At 39.0% G+C, this 19936-nt stretch overlaps 1 protein-coding gene across 8 annotated transcripts; it reads left to right on the top strand.

Annotated features, from left to right (window-relative positions):
• The first annotated feature begins 15 nt into the window (after window positions 1-15).
• ZBTB37 (zinc finger and BTB domain containing 37) lies at window positions 16-13337 on the top strand. Of its 8 annotated transcripts, none has more exons than XR_010319398.1 (6): window positions 16-147; window positions 656-852; window positions 2129-3079; window positions 4952-5051; window positions 7137-7225; window positions 11635-11746. XR_010319398.1 is itself a non-coding variant. In XM_023549270.2 (6 exons), the coding sequence occupies exons 3-5, from the start codon at window positions 2163-2165 to the stop codon at window positions 5316-5318; spliced, it is 1056 nt and encodes a 351-aa protein (XP_023405038.1). In that variant the 5' UTR covers window positions 16-147; window positions 656-852; window positions 2129-2162; the 3' UTR covers window positions 5319-5331; window positions 11635-11746. The 8 variants fall into 8 exon arrangements, 7 of the variants coding, with proteins under 7 accessions (XP_023405038.1, XP_023405039.1, XP_003410934.1 ...); XM_023549270.2 differs by lacking the exon at window positions 7137-7225 and adding an exon at window positions 5280-5331; XM_023549271.2 differs by lacking the exon at window positions 11635-11746 and adding an exon at window positions 5280-5331 and having other exon boundaries at window positions 7137-7223.
• Window positions 13338-19936: the final 6599 nt, after the last annotated feature.

The raw sequence follows: 19936 nt of genomic DNA, 5'->3' as shown, positions 1-19936 counted from the left end.
GGAAAGCGCTGGGGGAGGGGGGAGGGGGGGGCGGTGTAAGGGTGAGTGATTTCCTTCCGGCACGTCGCCCGCTCCGGGAGAGGAGGTGGGGGGTTTCACTTCCGGGACGGTGTTCCGGCCCATTCCGGCCCATTTCCACCCCCGGAGGTAGGTACTGCTCCTCAACTGGGCGCGGGCCCCCCACCCCGGTCCCGCTGGCCTGCGCCGGGACCAGTTCACCCCGTTTGGGCCGCAGCCCGCTCCTGGGGCGGCAGCCACCTCCCTTCACCCTCCCAAGGCACCGGGCGACCTTCCACCCTCTTGGCCCCGGGCCGGGCCGAGCCTGCCGGACCCGCCCCCTCGCGGGGCCCCGCCCTCAGGACCCCGGGATGGGCGGCCCCCTCCCCCACCGCAGCCCGGACACACCCAGATACACACACCCACCTCCGGGCCAGCTCCCCGCCCGCCTACGCCTGCCGCCTGGACCGGGTCCCGGGGCGCCGCCCCCTTCCCGGTCCTGGAGGCTCACCTGAGCGTTCACTGGCCCGACGCTCTGCTCCCCTTTCCTCCCACGTTCCTCGGTGACATACCCCCCCCACGCTTCCTAACGCCGACCAAAGCCACCCAAGTACTGAAGTGGCCGACCCCATGCAGTTCCCGATTCTGCCTCTTACAGCTCTCACCCCTCCAGTGCCGACGGTAGAGAAAGACTACTCAAGGGGCTTCCTCCTCACTGGGGAGTTGCCGGAAAGAGCAAACCAAAAAGGCGCTCGTGTAGGCTCCAAAATAAACACATCTGAATTCATGATGGCATCGACAGAGGCTCTTATTGGATTAAAAGTTTCAAAACAAACAAAAACGCTTTGGAAAAAGGTCAGATTGGCTAAAATTGGTTCTTGAAAGCAGTGTGTACACTTCCCTGTTTAGTGATAAGTGTGTTGTAAATAAGGGCCATACTTGTTAGGATAAGTTCCTGAAATTCAGGTTTTAGATAACTGTAATGCGTTATAAGTTTAAAGACAGATGGATCTGGCTAACTCTCAAGTCACTGTCTTCCAATTGGAATTGATAACAAACTGTACTCTCAAATATTGAAGACTTGGATGTAGTTACAGTGTTACTTTTATAGCCTTTTTTTTTTCTTTTAATGTAAAAGCTTTGGCCATAGTTTGTAAATATGCCTTTTTTTTTTTTTTTGGAACTAGTATTTAAATTTCAGAATCAAAGTATTAGCACCACTTTGAAATTCCCAACTTTGTGATCAGATAGAGGCAGATTTACCTAGCCTTTCCTAATGCTAAGAAAGAAGTGAATTTCAAGTTCTCTGTACCTTTATTGAGTCCTGATACAGCTGTGGCACTTTTCCTGTCCTAGATTTTGTCTCAGAGTCCTAAACCCTTTTTGCAGGGGCTCTGACCCATGCTTAGAAATATTAGTTTATGTTCATATGAGGTATTAGTCACTTTATACATGAGGCATGTAGTAAAATAAGAAGAGGTATGTCTCATCAGCCTATCAGGTTATAATTGCGTTTATTCAAAAAGCTTATTTCGTCTTTCTCCAAAGAAAAGTTGTGAGGATTTATATTTGGTCTGCAAATACCTTATGGTAAACACTTAAAGTCTAAAGTGCTTTCCCCCGTGTTCTGTTGAACTTCTGTACATTTTGATGTTACGTGACTATTAATAAAGAAAATAGGGTAATAGCTTGAATTTTTAGGAGTTTAACAGCTTTTTTGTGTTAACTTCCCTCACCTTGACACTTAGACTTAAAAAAAACTTTTTAGCACTTCTCTTTCCCCATATAAACATAAGGAAGTTATTTCTCTTTACTTGCAGATTTTGAAATTTTATCAAACGATATTTTTATGTAACAAAATTGGGATTGGAAATTACCAGGGGAATAAAAGGTGCCCTCGTGGGTCAGTGGTTAGAGCAGTCGACTGCTATCCAAAAGGTTGGTGGTTCGAAACCACCAGTGACTCCGTGGAAGAAAGATGCGGCAGTCAGCTTCAGTAGAGACTTATAGCCTTAGAAATCCTGTGGGGTTGCTATGAGTCAGAATCGACTCAATGGCACTGGGTTTGGTTTGGTTTTCGGGGGAATAAAATTATAATTACTGATGAGAATATGGTTTTTTCTTTCAGCAGGGTTGAATGCCTGCCTGTATCCTCAGGCACGACCATGGAGAAAGGTGGGAACATACAACTGGAGATCCCTGACTTCAGCAATTCTGTCCTGAGCCATCTAAACCAGCTGCGCATGCAAGGCCGTCTCTGTGATATTGTGGTCAATGTGCAAGGACAAGCTTTTCGGGCTCACAAAGTGGTACTGGCGGCCAGTTCCCCCTATTTCCGGGATCACATGTCCTTGAATGAGATGAGTACTGTCTCCATTTCAGTCATCAAGAACCCTACTGTTTTTGAACAGCTCCTTTCTTTCTGTTATACAGGGAGGATATGCCTGCAACTGGCAGATATCATCAGCTACCTGACAGCTGCCAGCTTTCTACAGATGCAGCATATCATAGACAAGTGTACACAGATCCTGGAGGGCATTCATTTCAAAATTAATGTGACTGAGGTTGAAGCCGAATTAAGTCAAACGAGGACAAAGCATCAAGAGAGACCTCCGGAGTCTCACAGGGTTACACCAAATCTAAACCGCTCCCTTAGTCCACGACATAACACCCCAAAGGGAAACTGGCGAGGTCAGGTTAGTGCAGTGCTGGACATCAGGGAGCTGAGTCCCCCTGAGGAGTCCACCAGTCCTCAGATAATTGAACCAAGTTCTGATGTAGAGAGCCGGGAGCCCATTCTCCGGATCAACCGAGCAGGACAGTGGTACGTGGAGACAGGAGTAGCAGACCGGGGGATCCGGAGCGAGGATGAAGTTAGGGTTCTTGGAGCTGTGCATATCAAAACTGAAAATCTGGAGGAGTGGCTTGGGCCTGAGAATCAGCCTTCTGGAGAAGATGGGAGTAGTGCAGAGGAGGTCACAGCCATGGTCATTGACACCACAGGCCATGGTTCTGTAGGACAGGAGAATTACACCTTAGGGTTTTCAGGAGCCAAGGTGGCAACGAGCAGTGAAATTGACAGGTAAGATTTTTTTTTTGTCCACCCTATGGCTGTTGTGCAGACTTCACTGAAGTGGGCCCTCTGTAGTACAGAGAGCATCTTCCTTACCTGATGTTCTTAGCCAAGTAAGTTGCTGTTGGGGAAACTGGAAATGTGCCAAGAGACTTGCATTCTTACGTTTTAAAGCAGGACGCTCCTAGTCCTGAAGTATTCACAATGTTGTGAGAACTCTGGTAAAGTTAGACACTTCCATGGATCAATAGCATCTGCAGCTAGGATCAGTAATTACCAGGGCTTCCTGGGAATTGCAGGCTGGGAGCTGATCATCAGGGGAACCTGGCAGCATTGCCCTTCCTTGGTGTGTTACCACACAGGTAGGTGGTCTTGGGGAGTTTCACTTTCCTTTGTAGCAGTGTTTACTTTTCTTTACCCGTGCCTACCAAACTGGAAAAAATATGGAACCAGCAAGGATTGTTCTTTTTAAGTTAATATAAACATAGTTGTTTCAAAGAAAAACTTTTTGGATGTTTTTATTCCTCTTTTTACTTGTCATTTAATGATACCTTCCCTGTTTTGTTTCATCTATGACTGCTGCCACACAGACCTGAGAGTCACCTTTTTTCCACCAGTGCTATTATGCCCTTATGCCTCACTTTTCTCTTTCTCATATATTACAGTTGTTAGAACATTTCTTTTTGGTGGAAATACCACTAGTTTCAATCTAAGTCTATTGAAAAAAAGCCTCAATTGAAAGAAAGAAAGAATTCCTAATTTGGCTGGTAGTATTTGTTCTTTTTCTCCCTAAAAAATAAGTTAAAATTGACTTCATGAGCACCAAAAGCAGAAGCTGTTACTTTGGTTTTTACCTCATCCTGAGAGACATACCATATTTTTATGGAAATAACACGCACCCTGTATGTTTGTTTGCCGACCACAGCCTCCCCCTGTGAGGTATTTTCAGAAGCACAGCTATGCTGGTTTTACATGTTGCTGTAAAAAAAATTAGTACAGTGCAGCTGTGAGAATATCTCTAGGGTATGTGTGGTGAGCAAACAAACGTAGAAAGCGCACGTTAATTTGTGTAAAAATACAGGTACGCATCATAGGAATTTATATAGTGTATACTATATTCACTTCAGGTGGTTTTGATTTATGTATTTTTTCTTTTTTTCACTTTTATCGAGCACAGTATTTATTGTCCCCATATGTTAGACCTGTATCATAAGTAATGCTAGTTTAAACGTAAAGATTTTTAATCTCCATGGTCCACATCAGCAGTCGGAAATATCACAGGAGTTGAAGGAGTTGAGGGAACAACCAAAAATCTAATTGTTACATAGAAATAAAATTATAAACCCAGTTTTAATTTATATTCCTGGATTTCTTTTACGTTCTCCCCTTGCTTGTGTAAGGATTATTGTTATTTGCCGTTGAATCAATTCTAACTCACGGTGACTCCATTTGTGCAGAGTAGAACTGCTTCTATGATTTTCAAGCCTTGACCTTTCAGGAGCAGATTGCCAGGCCTTTCTTCCAAGGCAGCTCTGGGTGGGTTCGAACCGCCAGCCTTTCAGCTGGTAGCCAAGCACTTAACCAGTTGCACCACTCAGGAACTCCTGTGGAAGAATAGAAGCTTGTGTTTTAGCCTCAGCGTCACCAGCTCACGTGGTCTATCTGATGAGTCGTTTTTATTAAATTTACTAGGGCAAACTCTTTTTACAGACACCTTATTTTAAATCATATATTTACTCTGTGGAAGTATTTCTTAAGTTTCCCTGCTGTTCAGCTTGTTCCCCCATATTCAGGCACTCGATAAAGGGAGAAGACATCACCAGTTTGAAATTCTTTGACACAGTTTTTCTATTAGTCTCCTTTATGCTCCTCTTTCAACAGATTTAGCCCGTCTGGCAGTATTGTTCCCTTGGTGGAGAGACACAGAGCCAGAAGTGAGTCTCCTGGGAGAATGGATGAGCCTAAACAGCCCAGCTCCCAGGTATGTAGTCGTGGATTTAGGAGGTGTGGTTGGAGGAATTTTGTGTATGAGCAGAATATAGTGAATAAGAAAGGAGAGATAGCAGTGGGCCTGTTAAATGACTACTATATTTGATAACTTTTTTCTTTATTCTTGCTTGTGAGCATGCAGGAAATACACTTTTGGTGTCAGCAGAGTTTGGGGAGTAGAAAAAGATAACAAGATTGTGGAACTCTTTCCCGATTATAGGAAACTGTAGTCCTGAGAGTAATACAAAATAACCCCTGAAAACTACATGCAGGTAATTTAGGACCTGGGGTGGAGAGTCTGGGTTTGTACCTGTGGGTGGGTATAACGCTATACATGCATTATAGTTAACTAGTTTACATGTTATTATATATTTGCGAACAAACTGGCTATGCGTTTTTATGTGTTCTATTTTGTTGTATGTTTTCATTTATTTTCTTCATGAATTTTTTCCTAAACTAAACATCTAGAAAGGATAAGAATGCTACCTTCTATTTCCTTTACTACTCTTTAACACCTAGTATGAGTGGTTGGCTGGATTTTGTTTTCCTTTATCATTGAAGGTTGGTTTAAAAAAAAGATGGTGAACTCACAGAGTACAATAAGTTGTAAAAAAAAATATTTGCGTTTAAAAAGGAAACACTGGTGGATTTTTGTTTTTAACATCTTATAAAGTATTAAGAGTGCATAGCTTAATTTCTTGGAAACCCTGGTTGCATAGTAGTTAAGTGCTACAGCTGCTAACCAAGGGGTCAGAAGTTCGAATCTGCCAGGCACTCCTTGGAAACTCTATGAGGCAGTTTTACTCTGTCCTATAGGGTCGCTATGAGTCAGAATCAACTCGACAACACTGGGTTTGGTTAGCTTAATTTCTTAGCTTCTGCGTTATGCTCATAGTGTCTTGTTCAATTTTTCTCTAAACCATTGGATGTTTATTATGTATATTGTAATAGCCTCAAGACAGTGTTTAGCTATATTTATCTGCATATCATTATGCTGGTTTTTTTGGTACCAGAAAAAGAACTGTGACTATTATGAGAGTTTTTTTTTTTTTTTTAATAAGGAATTAGAGAAAATGTTAGGAGCTTGGAGGAAAAATAAATTTAGTCATGTAATTAAAGCCATTTTTCTCTCTTATTTCTCAAATAGGGTATGATAACTATGTGAGGGTGACCATTGTGCAAATACAGCAGTGAGATAGACCTTACGATTTAATGATAAGATAGGCTACAAAAGACATATAAATAGGGGTATATAAACTTCAGTAATGGGTTGGGGGAATAAACCAACCAGTTGCAGTTGATTCGATTTAGATTCACGGCCACTCTATGTGCACAGTGGAACTGCAATCCATAGAATTTTCAAGGCTGTGACCTTTCAGAAACAGATCACAAGGCCTTTCTTCCGAGTTATCCCTGGTTAGGTTCAAACCACCAACCTTGCAGTTCAGTAGTCCAGCACTTCACCACTTGCCTCACCCAGAGACTCCGCTGGGAGAACAGTGTTGTTTTTGTGTGCCATCGAGTTGATTCTGACTGAGAGGGACCATGTATGACAGTGTAGAACTGCTTCATAGAGTTGCCTAGGCTGTAATCTTCACAGGGGCATATCACTGGGTCTTTTCTCAGTGGTAAGGCTGGTGCGTTTGAATAGCCACCCTTTTGGTTAGCAGCTGAGCCTGCCTTAAGACAAATGATAAAAATTGGAATTCTGCCAAGGTGTTTACCTGGCTGATGCAGAAGGTACAGGCTATAATGAAATAGGAGATGATTAATATTGTCTAGAGTTGAAATTGGAGCCCTGGTGGTGCAGTGGTTAAAGGGCTCAGCTGCTAACCCAAAGGTCAGTGGTTCGAACCCATGAGCCCTTCCACAGGAGAAAGAAGTGGCAGCCTGCTCCTGCAAAGATAACAGCCTAGGAAACCCTATGGGACAGTTCTGTTCTATAGGATTTCTGAGTCGGAATCAACTTGATGGCACACAACAGAGATGTTACTAAGGGATAAGGTAATATGCTCCTTAATATGTATGAAAGTTTGTTACAGTGAGTGTATTCACTAGTTATTTTTCCCCACCACAGAGAACTAAAACAGGATGTGGACTTACATTACAGTAAAGAAGAATTTTGATAGACTTAAAGACTTAAAGAAGAGCCTCTTAATTACAAAGGTGCTTAAACTGGAACAGACTACTAAAGTCATTCCTTTACTCAAAAACATTTTGTGTTTTTTTCTTTTTTTCTACTACATGAAAGTTAAAATTGTTGGCCTGATTTTCCAAGTAATTTAAAATCTTTCTAATCCAGCTTTTCCCAGTGCTCATCAGCATTCACCATCTGTCCTAAACAGGCGAACTTTCTTTGTGTGTCGGAACCACATCAGACTTATTCCTGTCCTTGCACCTCGATTCTGAGATGGCTTATTCTTCCCGGGCGTCTGGGTTCTACCCAAAGCCCAGCTCTCATTTCTGTCTGCCCTAACTAGCCCACTCCTGCTTAATCTTTTCTTCTTAAGCCAATATAGCATTTACAGATACTACTGTATAATTTTTGTGTCGCCTACTAGATTGAAATCTCCTTGAGAGCAGAGACCACATTTTTTAATTTTTGTATCTTTGAGATTCTTATCAGGTGTCCAGTAAATAGGGATTAATTGTTTTACCTCTGAGTAACTCTAAGGTGATGAGGGTTATTTAGTAGGTACCCAATAAATGGCATCTATGGCATTTGTGAAATCCCCAATTTTGTAGATATGTAAATAAAATTAACACGCCATATCAGATGATTTTTTTTTAAAGTCTTTTTAATTTTTTGAGCCTCTGATTAATAATTCGATTGATGGGAGGCCTTGAAGTGCATTTGGACTGGTACTCCTTTTAGGAAATGTAGAAATCATTGATTTATGTAATAATGTATTAAGGAGTAGCTATTGAAAACCTGCTGTATACCAGATCAAAGTCCTAGGTATGTCCCTGTGTTTGCAGAGTTTACAGTCTATTAGGGAATTTCCAAGCGGGAGAACGGAAATGATCCACCTTTTAGCAGCAGAGAGAACCAGGAAGTGGCCATTTTTGCCCTTGCTTCGTTTCAAAGTTCAAAGGAATAGAACTACCAAAGATGTATTGCTGTTTTTGACAAGGGCTCAGTCTACATTTTATGCTCACTTATTTTCTCTTTTATTACAACTTTATTATATCTTACATGAGACCAATCATGATGTGTGATTTTTGTGATAATAGTTCATCACTGATAATTTGAATACATTTACGTTCTACTTGTGAATAATATTGGTGTGTCATTACTTTCTTTAATTTTGGGTTTTTTTTTTTTTTAAGGGAATTGGTACCTTTTGAAGGGGCCCTGATTGTGCATTGGTTAAAGCTAGCAACTGCTAACTGAAAGGTCAGCGGTCCGAAACCACCAGTGGCTGCATAGAAGAAAGATGTGGCAGTCTGCTTCCGTAGAGATTTACAGCCTTAGAAACCCTGTGGGGTCGCTGTGAGTCAGAATTGACTCAACAGCAGTGGATTTGGTTTTGTTTTGTTTTGTTTTGTTGGTACCTTCAAGATTATAAATAATATCTTGAGTTTGTAGTGTTTAATACTGACTTATATTTTATGAGTACTTAGTGGGTGCTGGGGCCCTGGTAGTGCAGTGGTTAAGCCTTTGACTATTAACCAAAAGGTCAGCAATTCAGATTCACCAGCTGCTTCTTGGAAACCCTATGGGGCAGTTCTGCTCTGTCCTCTAGGATTGCTGTGAGCCAAAATCCACTTGACAGCAGTAGGTTAACAGGTGCTACATTAAGTGCTTTAGTGTATTAACTCCTTCAATGCTTATAGCAAACTCTAAGGGAGTTGCTATTATTGTATTTGTTTTACAGGCGAGAATGCTGAGGAATAGGATAATAAAGTAACTTGTTCGGGGTTATACAGTAAGTAGGATGCAGTCGAACTCAGATTCCAGCACCTTAATTGCTGTACTGTACTATTCATTTAAAATATTTCAAGTTACAATTATATTTGATTCTCATGAGAATCCCATAAAGCTAGCAAAGCGTGCGATTACCTTTCCATTTTATGGATGGAAAAAACTGAGCCTCAGAGAAGTTGTTCTTTGCTCTGTGCATGGTCACCCGAGACTTTTTAGTGGAATAATCTATTTCTTTGTCATTTCAGTTTTGATTATCCAGGGAAATGGAGCAGAAAAAAAGTTATATAAAACAAATCAGATGTAATCTAATACCTCAGTTTTACTATTCTACTCTTGGTGTCACATACTGCTTCCCAAAACTGCTAGTAACTGCCTCTGTTGGAAATGCTGAGAGCTTCATCAGCTAATAGATGTAAAAGGAGACAAAACACATTTTTAGAAATCACAGGAAAGGGCCCAAGAATAACTGCAAACTGTGTGACTCTTTAGTTCATTCAGAGTCAACGTTTGACATTTTCTACTCTTTGCACTTTTAGCCTCCATTGTTAGGTACCATCGAGCCATTTTCGGACTCACAGTGACTACATGTGACAGAGTGGAACTGCCCCATACAGTTTTCTTGGCCATATTCTTTATAGAAGCAGATTACCAGGTCTTTCTCCACAGTGCCGCTGGGTGGGTTTGAATCTCCCACCCTTTGGTTAGCGGCTGAACTCTTAACTATTTGCGCCACCAGGATTCCTTGAGCCTCTGGTAAAAAGTATATAATTCCCTCCTTCATATTTAAGAAGTTTTTTTTGTTATTGTTTTTTCTTACATAGTGACTTCAGAAATCCGTAGGCTGAAAAATATCAGTAAATAATTTTTAAATGGTGATGTTATAATAATGGAGTTTTGCCAGAAAAGCATTTATAAATCTAAGATTTTTAAATTATTCATTCAAAGGAATATGTTGTTTCTACTCCCTTTCAGCTTTCAGATAGGAGGAACCCATATTTATTTCATATATTAAATACATTGACTATTTAGATTGTTACGGTTCAGATTAGATTAAACAAAACTAAGATCTTATTTGATGCATATTAAGAAATTATTATTAATTTTTTAAGTGTGATAGGTTTTTGGTTATACTAAGACAAAAGAGTCTTCATATTTAGAGATAACTGAAGTATTATGGGTGAAGTTATATGTCTGGGATTTTTTTGAATATAATTTAGAAAAGGAAAGAAATAGATGTGATTAAAAAAGCAATTGTCTGTGGGTTGGTAATTGTTAGATGATAAGAATTTAATGTACTAGTCTGTCTAAAATTTTCAACAGTAAGTTTAAAAATGTGTATCGTTTGACCTTCGTAAAAAAATTAAAATGAATTTTATGTTTTAAATATTTGTTTTTACTATTACTCATGTAGCAAAGACAAAGAAAGTAGTTATTTTGCAGTAACTTGAAGTGTTAATTATCTAATTAAGAGTTCCAATGCCATTTTCGTAATACTTTTTTTTTTTTATGTTTTTAATAAACTTATTATCACAACATAAGAAATTTAATTTGGGGGAGGGGAGAAGGGATGTAATTTATAAACTAAGGGAGATTGTAGAAATAATATATCAGTCACAGATTATATTATTTACTTTTAATAAGCTGTTTAAATCAATTCAAAACCACTACATATATGTATATAAAACAAGCTGATAATATGTCTGCAGGATCACAGAGGGCGAGATTAGAAACAACCAAGTCTTGTACTTTGTCTTTCGCTGTGGTGCCTGGCATTGTATTTGGTGGTTAATGGTCGTTAGGTAATACTTACTGATTATCGATTTATGAAAAGATCATAGGAAGGAATAACGAAGTTAGTAAACTCATCTCTTAGTCTCCTTTCCTTTCTTAGCTCTTCTGTCAATTTACTTTGAAGTCAGTTAAACTTCAAGTAGTCTGTAAAAGGAAGATAGTATGTTAGTATGATACTAGAATACTTTTGGGTAAAAAGGAATGCTGTTGTGCACAAATTGAATACATTTTTATAAAGCTAGTTACTCCTGAATTAAAATTGGTATTAAGGATAATGTCACAAATAAAATTTATAAAGTACTTGCCGTGATGTATTAAGCCTGCATTCTCCAATACAGTAGCCATTATCCACATGTGGCTGTTTAATTTTTAATTAGAAGTAATTAAAATTAAAAATTTAGTTCCTTAGTCACACAAACCATATTACAAGTGCTCACTAGCTACATGTGGTTGGTGGCTACCATATTGGATGGCACAGATTATAGAACATTTCATCATATCATATCATCACTTGTCTAGAACATAATTGAAAACTTGTGATCCAAGGAGATGATACAAATAGGCTCTGATTCTCCTACCTCTGTAAAATAGCACATTCAGCTAAAGTTTAGTAAGAATCCAGAAAGTAATTTTACTGTCTTGCCTGTTTATGGTAATTGAATATAGTGTCCATAGTTTTTAGGTTTTTAATGTAATCTTAACAGCTTTACTTCTGGGTAGTAGAGTTACTGTTTGGTTCTTCACTAAAAATAAGCATCTAGCTTATTAACAGAAGTAAAAATATATATAAGATTTCTTTTACATGTATGCTTAATAATACATGTTTTTTCTTGCATATGTTCCTTCCCTGGCACAGGTGGAAGAGTCAACAATGATGGGAGTAAGTGGCTATGTGGAATACCTCCGAGAGCAGGAAGTATCTGAGCGGTGGTTCCGCTATAACCCACGTCTTACCTGCATCTACTGCGCCAAATCTTTCAATCAGAAGGGGAGCCTAGACCGCCACATGCGCCTGCACATGGGGATCACACCATTTGTCTGCCGCATGTGCGGCAAGAAGTATACCCGAAAAGATCAGCTGGAGTATCACATTCGCAAGCACACAGGCAACAAGCCCTTTCATTGTCACGTTTGTGGCAAAAGTTTCCCCTTCCAGGCCATACTGAATCAGCACTTTCGCAAAAACCACCCTGGCTGTATACCCCTGGAGGGACCTCACAGCATCTCCCCTGAAACAACTGTCACCTCTCGAGGACAAGCTGAGGAAGAGTCACCTTCACAGGAAGAGACGATTGCCCCTGGGGAAATAGCCCAGGGCTCTGTGTCCACCACTGGGCCAGATTGAAACATCGAGGGGGAGGGGGAAACCCTCTTCCCCTCTGGGCCGTAAGCAGCCAGCATCAGGGCCACGGGCTGGTACTTAGATTCACAAAATGCCACATCACCAGACTGGAAGAAGCTTCCAAGATGTTGCCAAACTAGAGGATCAGCAACGTATAAAAAGCACTAAAGGCTCTTCCCTTCCTCCTTTCCACCTCACACTTTGGAAGATAAGCAAGTCAACTTTCTAATTCAGGGATCAACAGCCTTGGTTTGTTAACTTTATAAGAAAAAAATTTTTTTTTAGCAAAACAATGATAAATGGTCATTTATCTACCAGTCATGTTTGAACACTGGACTTCGGTCCATATCATCTTGATGGCTGTAATTGCCCAGATCTAAAAAATGCAGCAGGAGCCTTGGTCATCTGAACCAGCCAGCCATAGGAGAGAAGGAGGTAGTCATGATGGTGATAATGAGGAGGAATTTCTCCTCATACTTCCCTGCCAAAAAGTGCAGTTTCATGTTTCAAGAAATTAATTAATCCTGGTGCTCCTTATTGTTTTGAAATGTTAGACTTTATGTTTGCTCTGGCTAGGCAGCTGGTATTTGCCTGGTTGTTTCATGTAAGCAGCCATCTTGGAGTAGTGTTCTAGCGGACAGCATCACCTGAAGCGCTTTAGGCAACTGGAAGTAAATGAGCAGCAGAGTATGCAATGGGTGCATCTACATTTGGGGGCTTAAATGTTGTGTTAAGGAAAAGGGAAGCAGGGAAGGAAGTGTTTTTATGTTTTGCAAATGTTGAACAGGACAGAGCCATACTGCGACTTCCTGACTGGTATTTGTAAACCATAGTGCTCAGACATCTTCAAATGTTAGGAAATGGCTCTAGTCCAGATGAAGTAATGTGTTAGGCTGACTACCAAAGTTTCATCCCATCTCTTTGGCTCCTAGTTTCACATAACAGCAATATCGTACATCAAAATGTCATTTCCAGTGTAATGAGCCTGATTGTATTTTTGAATCCACAGGTCTCCATATTTGATAACTTTTATATGAAGTTTTAAACACACTTTTTCTGCAATATTGTGGTTGAAGAAATTCAACACTATGGTTCTTATTGCGACCACAATTCCATTTCCTTCTACATATGTTATATTTTCAGTCCAGTAGAACCTCGCTAAATCCGTGTCTCGGGTCTGCAAACCTAGTGATTCATAAGCCAACCATCAGCAAATTGCTGATGACTTTAAGAGCTTTGCTATTTAATAATACGCTACGGGGCATTTACCGGAAAACATCATGCACAATCATGTTGCAATAAATGACCAAGGGATCAGTTTTGATCAGGTTTGGTTACTTACTCATTCCTAAGATTTTTTAAACTTTAAGGGACCTTTTTGGTAATTCTAGGTACTTCTAAGATTCTTACTCCAGCACTGAGAGTCAGAAGAACCAAACACGTAGAGCTTCGGATGTCCTGCCTTACATGCGGAGGCAGAAGGAGGAATATTGAGGGATGCAGGCAAGTCGATGCTTACAAGTTACAGTGCAAATAGAAAAGAAAAGAATCACTAGCTTCTCGATCAATTATTGATTTTTTTAAAGAGTATTTAAATGTGTAGTAGTTTAAGAAATTGTTTTGGTGCAGAGGCACAGATGATTATAAAAGAGATTTGGGAGACTGCCTAGTCATGCCTGCAGTGTGAGCCAATTGTGAGAATGCTAGTTGTATGCACTCTTCATAAGAATGCTTTGTGGTATGTGGGGAGGTAGGTAGAAAAGAATGGTGTTTCTTTGATGTTAAGTGAGAATGCAAAGGGTAAGTAAATAAGAGCCTACTCCTAAAGGTAGTGCTGGGGCTGCATTTTGTCTTTAAGAGACGAAGACTGGGGCATTCTCTTTTGATGGACAACAGCATGATGGGGTAAAACTGCCTCCGGGGGCCATGTTAGGGACCAGCTGTGCTCTGTGGCGTAAAAAAGATGGAATTAAAATGAGACTCAAATTATTAGGGAAACATTTCGCTGGTACTCAAGGCTCTCAGTGGTCAGATTTTACCATTACTGAAAAGGCAGGGAGGTGAGAAGTATAGACTATGCTGCTTTGGATGGAGCTTTTAAGCCTACCAAAAATATTTAAGTCCATCCTACTTTTGAGAAATAGTATGCTGAAAAGTTCTTAATTTGCTTTGTTAGTTTCTTAGATGATTATACGCAAGAAAATAGAGCTTTTTAAACTATTACCAAATTGTAAAAGTGAAGCGTAGTCATTTCTGTAAAGAGAAACATTGCAGCATTTGTCAATACTCCATCTGGGTTTAGCAGCAAACATTTTCAATGAAGTAGGGACTGTCTTATTCATGTGAAAATGCTCTGCGTGTTTGGTGGCTTCCGCCTCCCTTTTCATTCACTTTTAGTAGGTTTTTACTGTATTGATACTGTGAATAGAGCACTTCCCAGTCATCTAGGACCACATCAACATAATCATGTTTGCTAGTTCTCGCCTCTTAATTGGCCTATCCAGAGCCATGAAGTTTATGAAAATTCAAGCCAGGCTAGCTTTTAAACAAAGTTTCTGAAGGTGATTTCCTGTTTTAGTTAGAAGAGATACTGTTAATTCTAAATAGCTATCAAAGATTTTTATCCAGATTCACTGTGACATTGCCCTAAGTTCTTAGCTAATATCACTGTAGTATCATAGGAGCTAGTAGTAGTCTATCCGCATCAATGAATGGCTATATTGGTGTGTGCATGGAGGATACCTCTCGAAAGGATGGACTTAAGCTGATGTTGAAAACTCATTACCAAATCTTAACTTGCACTTGTCACCTTGTGAAGGGGACTACGTTAGCAATGAGAGCTAAATTATCATTAAATACTTCAATGCTGTAAGCAGTGGGACTGATTCATTGAGTGGCGCTTAATAGCAAAAGAGCTACCCAGTATTCTCAGCAAAAGAAGAGAGATGACAGTATATTCACCTGTTTTCATTCTGAGGAGCACCTTTTATTCTCTCTGAACTCTGATCTTATTACCGGTATAAAATATAGAGTTGACGTGATTGGTAACACTGTATTAGGTAGAAAGGTTCTTTCTAATGACTTGTTCTTGCTTTACTCAGAACCATATTTACCTCTGAACTTAGTTGAGTTTTATTTTGTGTAAACTGTAAACTACCCCAAGCCATTATATTATACCAGAATGCTAAGTCTGATCTTGAATATGTAAAAACAAAGTAGTTGGTAAAGGATAGAGTTGGAAAAGAAAGAAGATACAGTTAAGGAACATTTTCTTGTTACTGTTTTTTTTTTTTTTTTTTTTTTTGGTGTTTTCAGCTCTCTCTACGTCACTGAAACAGGGTTTTCCAAAGATGGTATGAAACAGACTTTTAAAACATTATAATTAAGCATTATAATGGCCTTGGTTGGAAGTGGTCTGGTTTAAGAGTGAAATAGTGGACCTCATCCTTAGTAGCTGAATAATCTTTGGTCAAGAAATGACTTTTTAAAAGTTTTAGCTGATACTTGATACCAAGTGTTTCCTTTAACTGGTGATGGCTACATTTTGTTTGACTAGAAAATCTAATTTAAAGAAATGGGTAATGGAAAGGAAATTAAATTGAACAATGACGAAAATATTCTTAATCACAATGAAAAAAGCTTTTAATCAGGAAGGAGTGGGAGGCCTGGAAGTTTTTGTTTTTTTGGACACAATGAACAGGATTTTTTTTTCCTTGTCCTCAAATGCCTTTCCCCTTACGGGACTTTTAGATGTTCAGAGAATAGTAGATGAGTCTTTATTAAACTGTCTCTGAAAATGGAGCTCTTTACTTATGACATACGGGAAAAAGTGCAAAATATTGAAGTATTCTGTTGCTGAGATTTAGAAATGGGACAAGTAACCAAGTGAGCTAAAGCCCTACATCTGAGAAGATTCCCTTCAGCAAAGTATGTCCTTAGCATTTATGCATTAGATCAGAGTTTGGCAAACTTCACCCCCTAGGCCAAATCCTGAGGCCACCTCTTTTTATAAATAAAATTATACATGAACAGGACCATGCCCATTCGTTTAGGTGGTGTTTCTGGTTACTTTTCCTATGACATCAGAGTTTGAATACTTGTGACAGAGACCACATAGCCTGCAAAGCCTAAATATTTGCTACCTGGCACTTTACAGAGAAACTTTTCCAACTTAGATTGGGAAGATTTACCACCCTTGCCCTCCCCCCATCATGTGTCACTCCTGACGTTTTTCCTTTTATAATATTTAGATTGAAGATAACCAGGTATGTGTCAGTTTCTTGGAAGAGTTTACTGTCTTGTTCTATATCCTTTTCTCATTATCCTGTTCATGCTCCCTTTTCATGATTCGTTTTGCTTTAAAAGCATTTAGAATAGGACTTACATAGGAGGGTAGTTATAAACATGACAAGATAATTCTTGAAAATAATTTTCATGCATAATAATGTATGATTAAATGAGTACCGTGTTTACATAAAGTACCGTTAAAAAAAATAATGTTTCGATAAATAAGTTTTGCCATTCCTTTGAGTAAATTTGAACTGGTTTACATAATGATGGCAAGAATGAATTTATTCTCGGTAAGATTAAACAATTGATTTTTGTTAGGAATAAGTGTTTTGATTCTAATCCAGAGTACTGTTTTTCTAGATGAGAAACCTCTACTCTTTCCTTGGAGTATAAATCTTCAGTTTACTTTCCTCAAGTAAACTCAATCTGTTCTGTGTGGGGTAGTAAAAAAAAAAATCTTTCTCCATAAACTACCCCTTCTCCTTTTTTTATTTCTGGATGTTTTCATGTTTTAAAACATTATAATGAAACATCGGAAGGTTTCAAATTCTTATTATACTTACCTTCCAATTTTTGTTACTATGTGTAATTCTAAATATATATTGGCCCGTCATATATTTGCTTTGTGAATGTCCATTTTTATTTATATCAGAATATGGAAAATGTTAAAGGTGGTAATAAACAGAAATCCTTGCAGGAGGAGAATATAATTACTCTTTATTTGGACATAATACGTGGACTTCTGAGTTAAATTTATTTATCTGGACAGAGTTTTCTGGATATAATGCAATGAATTTGATTCTTTGTGTGAGCTCTGTCAGCTTAAAGTTTGGGCAAGTGACTGAGCCTCTTCACTAGGCATTTTATTCTTAAAGATGTCTTCTTCTGGGTTGGATATCAGTAAACTTTATATGATATATACCCTCAGTAACCAATAATCTTTGTCTATAAAGTTCCAGAATATTTGCCCAGGTTAGATCTGCCTTAGAGCACTTAAACCCAGAGTAAGAGTGTGTTCTTGAGATTTTAGTGTTTTTTCGGATGAATCGGGGGTTCTGATTAATCTGGCATGTAAGACTTATGAAAGAATTTGGGTGTAGATAGCCCAGCAAATCATCTGCATCCAACTGTATTTGACGTCTTGGTAATGGATGTCATTTAAATGTGAATTCATTGAAAGCAAGGTATTGCTAAGCATGATTTCTTTGATAATTTTCAGTTCTATTTTTTCCTCCTTCTGTCTTCTTAAATGGTCTTTTCCGAAGCTAGTCCTTTTACTTTGCATTGAGTAGGTTTTCTTGCTCAGAACAAGCCATAGTTAGATTTAATGAGTAAGATGAAACATCTGAATTAATTACATCCCAAGGGATGTGATTATTGATAGGGACAGTGATATCAGAACCTAGAAGAGATCTACAGTTATCCAGACTCTTAGACAGACAGACATCTTTTCTCTCAACTGTGACACACAGCAAAGACTTGGCAAATATTACTTGAAATCCACATTACCTTTAGAGAGCAGATGCAGAAATACATTATCTCTTATTTTTCCCATTATCTGTGTAACAGAAATAACTGCCATCTTAGCACAGTTAAGAGAGGCCCACTGGCTCAACTGGTGGAAGCTTTAAACAGCAAAGCTAAGTTATAAAGGCAGAGCAGTTAATGGAAAAAGCTTTCCTAATTCTTGTTCCTTTGATGTCTACCTTTTGAGTCTGGTTGTAGAGGCCAAAATTCACCATCCAGTTAAGAAAGGTATATGTGCATCATCTCATATATCCAACAACACAATTTAATATACTGTGAATCTTGTAATCTCAGTCCATAGTGCCAGAAGTCAAAGTATTTAATGAAAAATGTTTCAGATTCTTTGAAATTACTTAATTTGCTCCTTTAAGTATCAAATGCTTTTTGGTATAAGACGGCGTGCTTGGATTTTGTATAACAAAACTCGCTTTGGACATAGTTCACATGTGACTTTTCTTATACTTGAGAGTCCTAAACCTACTTGGTTAGAGTCTGAGTTGTGTGCCTTCCAAAAGCCTGCAGTTCTCTCTACAGAGATAACAGATCAAAAAGAGGGGGACATAATTAAACTGTACTAAGTGCACTATTAGCTTAATCACATTTAACCCTCCAAATAATACTAAGAGGTAATAACAGTGAAACTAAAAATAGGTGACTTTTTTTGAATGCTTACTCTGTGCCAGGCACAGTTCTATGTGTTTTACACTGATTAACTCACCTAATTGTTAAGACAATGCCATGAGGTAGATACTGTCATTATCCTCATTTTAGAGGGGAAGAAACAGACACAGAGAGGTTGTCCTGGGCAGTCTTACTACTAGAGTTGACACTCTTAATAGACTATGTTGGCTCTGGTACGTATAATTATACCACATTTTATAGATGAGGAAACTTGATGAACCCAAGGTTATACAAAAAATAAATTGCCAAGCCAGTATTTACTGATGTGATTCTAAAGCCTAGACTATCCTTACCACATCACATTAAGTCCATTTACTTACAGAGAATTGTGGTGAACCAGAATATACAATAGCTAGTAAACTACTGCTTTTGGTGAACTTTTAAGTGATGGGAAGACTTCAAAAAATGATGGAGTTGATCTCTGAGCAAAAGTTGAATGGGGAATATTGCCCACTGATTGGTAGGTCTAATTGTGAGTGAGTGAGTTACTACCAAGGCAAAAATTGAAAGGCTGTTCTAGTTTTGTGTTGCTGTGCTACAAATTACCCCAAACCGTAGTGACTTAAACCAACGACCATTTTATTATGTCTCATGATTTTGTGAATTGGTTTAAGGAAGGGCCTGTCTGGGCAATTCTTGTATTCCATGTGGTGACGATTCAGATCCTTGGTGTTCAGCTGGCGGTTGGACTGCTCTTGATGGTCAAAGATGATCTCACTCATACACCTGGACACCTTGACACGGAGGGGTGGGTAGAAGGCTGGTCTTCGGATTTGTTATCTCTTGACTCTTCTGTGTTCCTTCATTTAGGTCAGATGTTTGTGCCATAGAAGCCATTTATTGTAGGTATTATTATATATGTTATATATATCATGGGTGAGTAAAGGAGCTAGAAAGAGAATGAGACAAATATTCTAGGACAGGTTTCATTAGCTACTCCCTCATTTATCTTACAGCAAAACTTCCTTTTTTCTTTTTGCACTGTGTTCTAAGTTGTGAACATTAGCCTATCTTTTCTGTGAAGCCACAGTAACTGTACATACTGAGCCAGAAATATTCCGGAGGGAACAAAGAGCTTGCTGTTAGAGAACATGAGAGACATCAGCTGTATTTTAAGTTTGCAAATAGGTGAAAACTCATGTGGTATGAAAAATTTGGCTACTAAATCTCTTAAAACAGGAGTTTTGACTGGGTGGCTAAAATGGATCGTATTCTTGAAGTCATTGCAAGTTTTACCTGTTTAATTAACTTAGTCCAATCTCTACTGCCACCATACATCTTCCAGCACAGTTCTGGGCTAAAGATGAATAGGTTCATC

This window comes from Loxodonta africana, chromosome 25 (assembly GCF_030014295.1).
Source record: "Loxodonta africana isolate mLoxAfr1 chromosome 25, mLoxAfr1.hap2, whole genome shotgun sequence".
Classification (NCBI taxonomy): Eukaryota; Metazoa; Chordata; class Mammalia; order Proboscidea; family Elephantidae; genus Loxodonta; species Loxodonta africana.
Note: the sequence above shows the minus strand (reverse complement) of the source record. Positions and strands in the feature narration are given on the sequence as shown.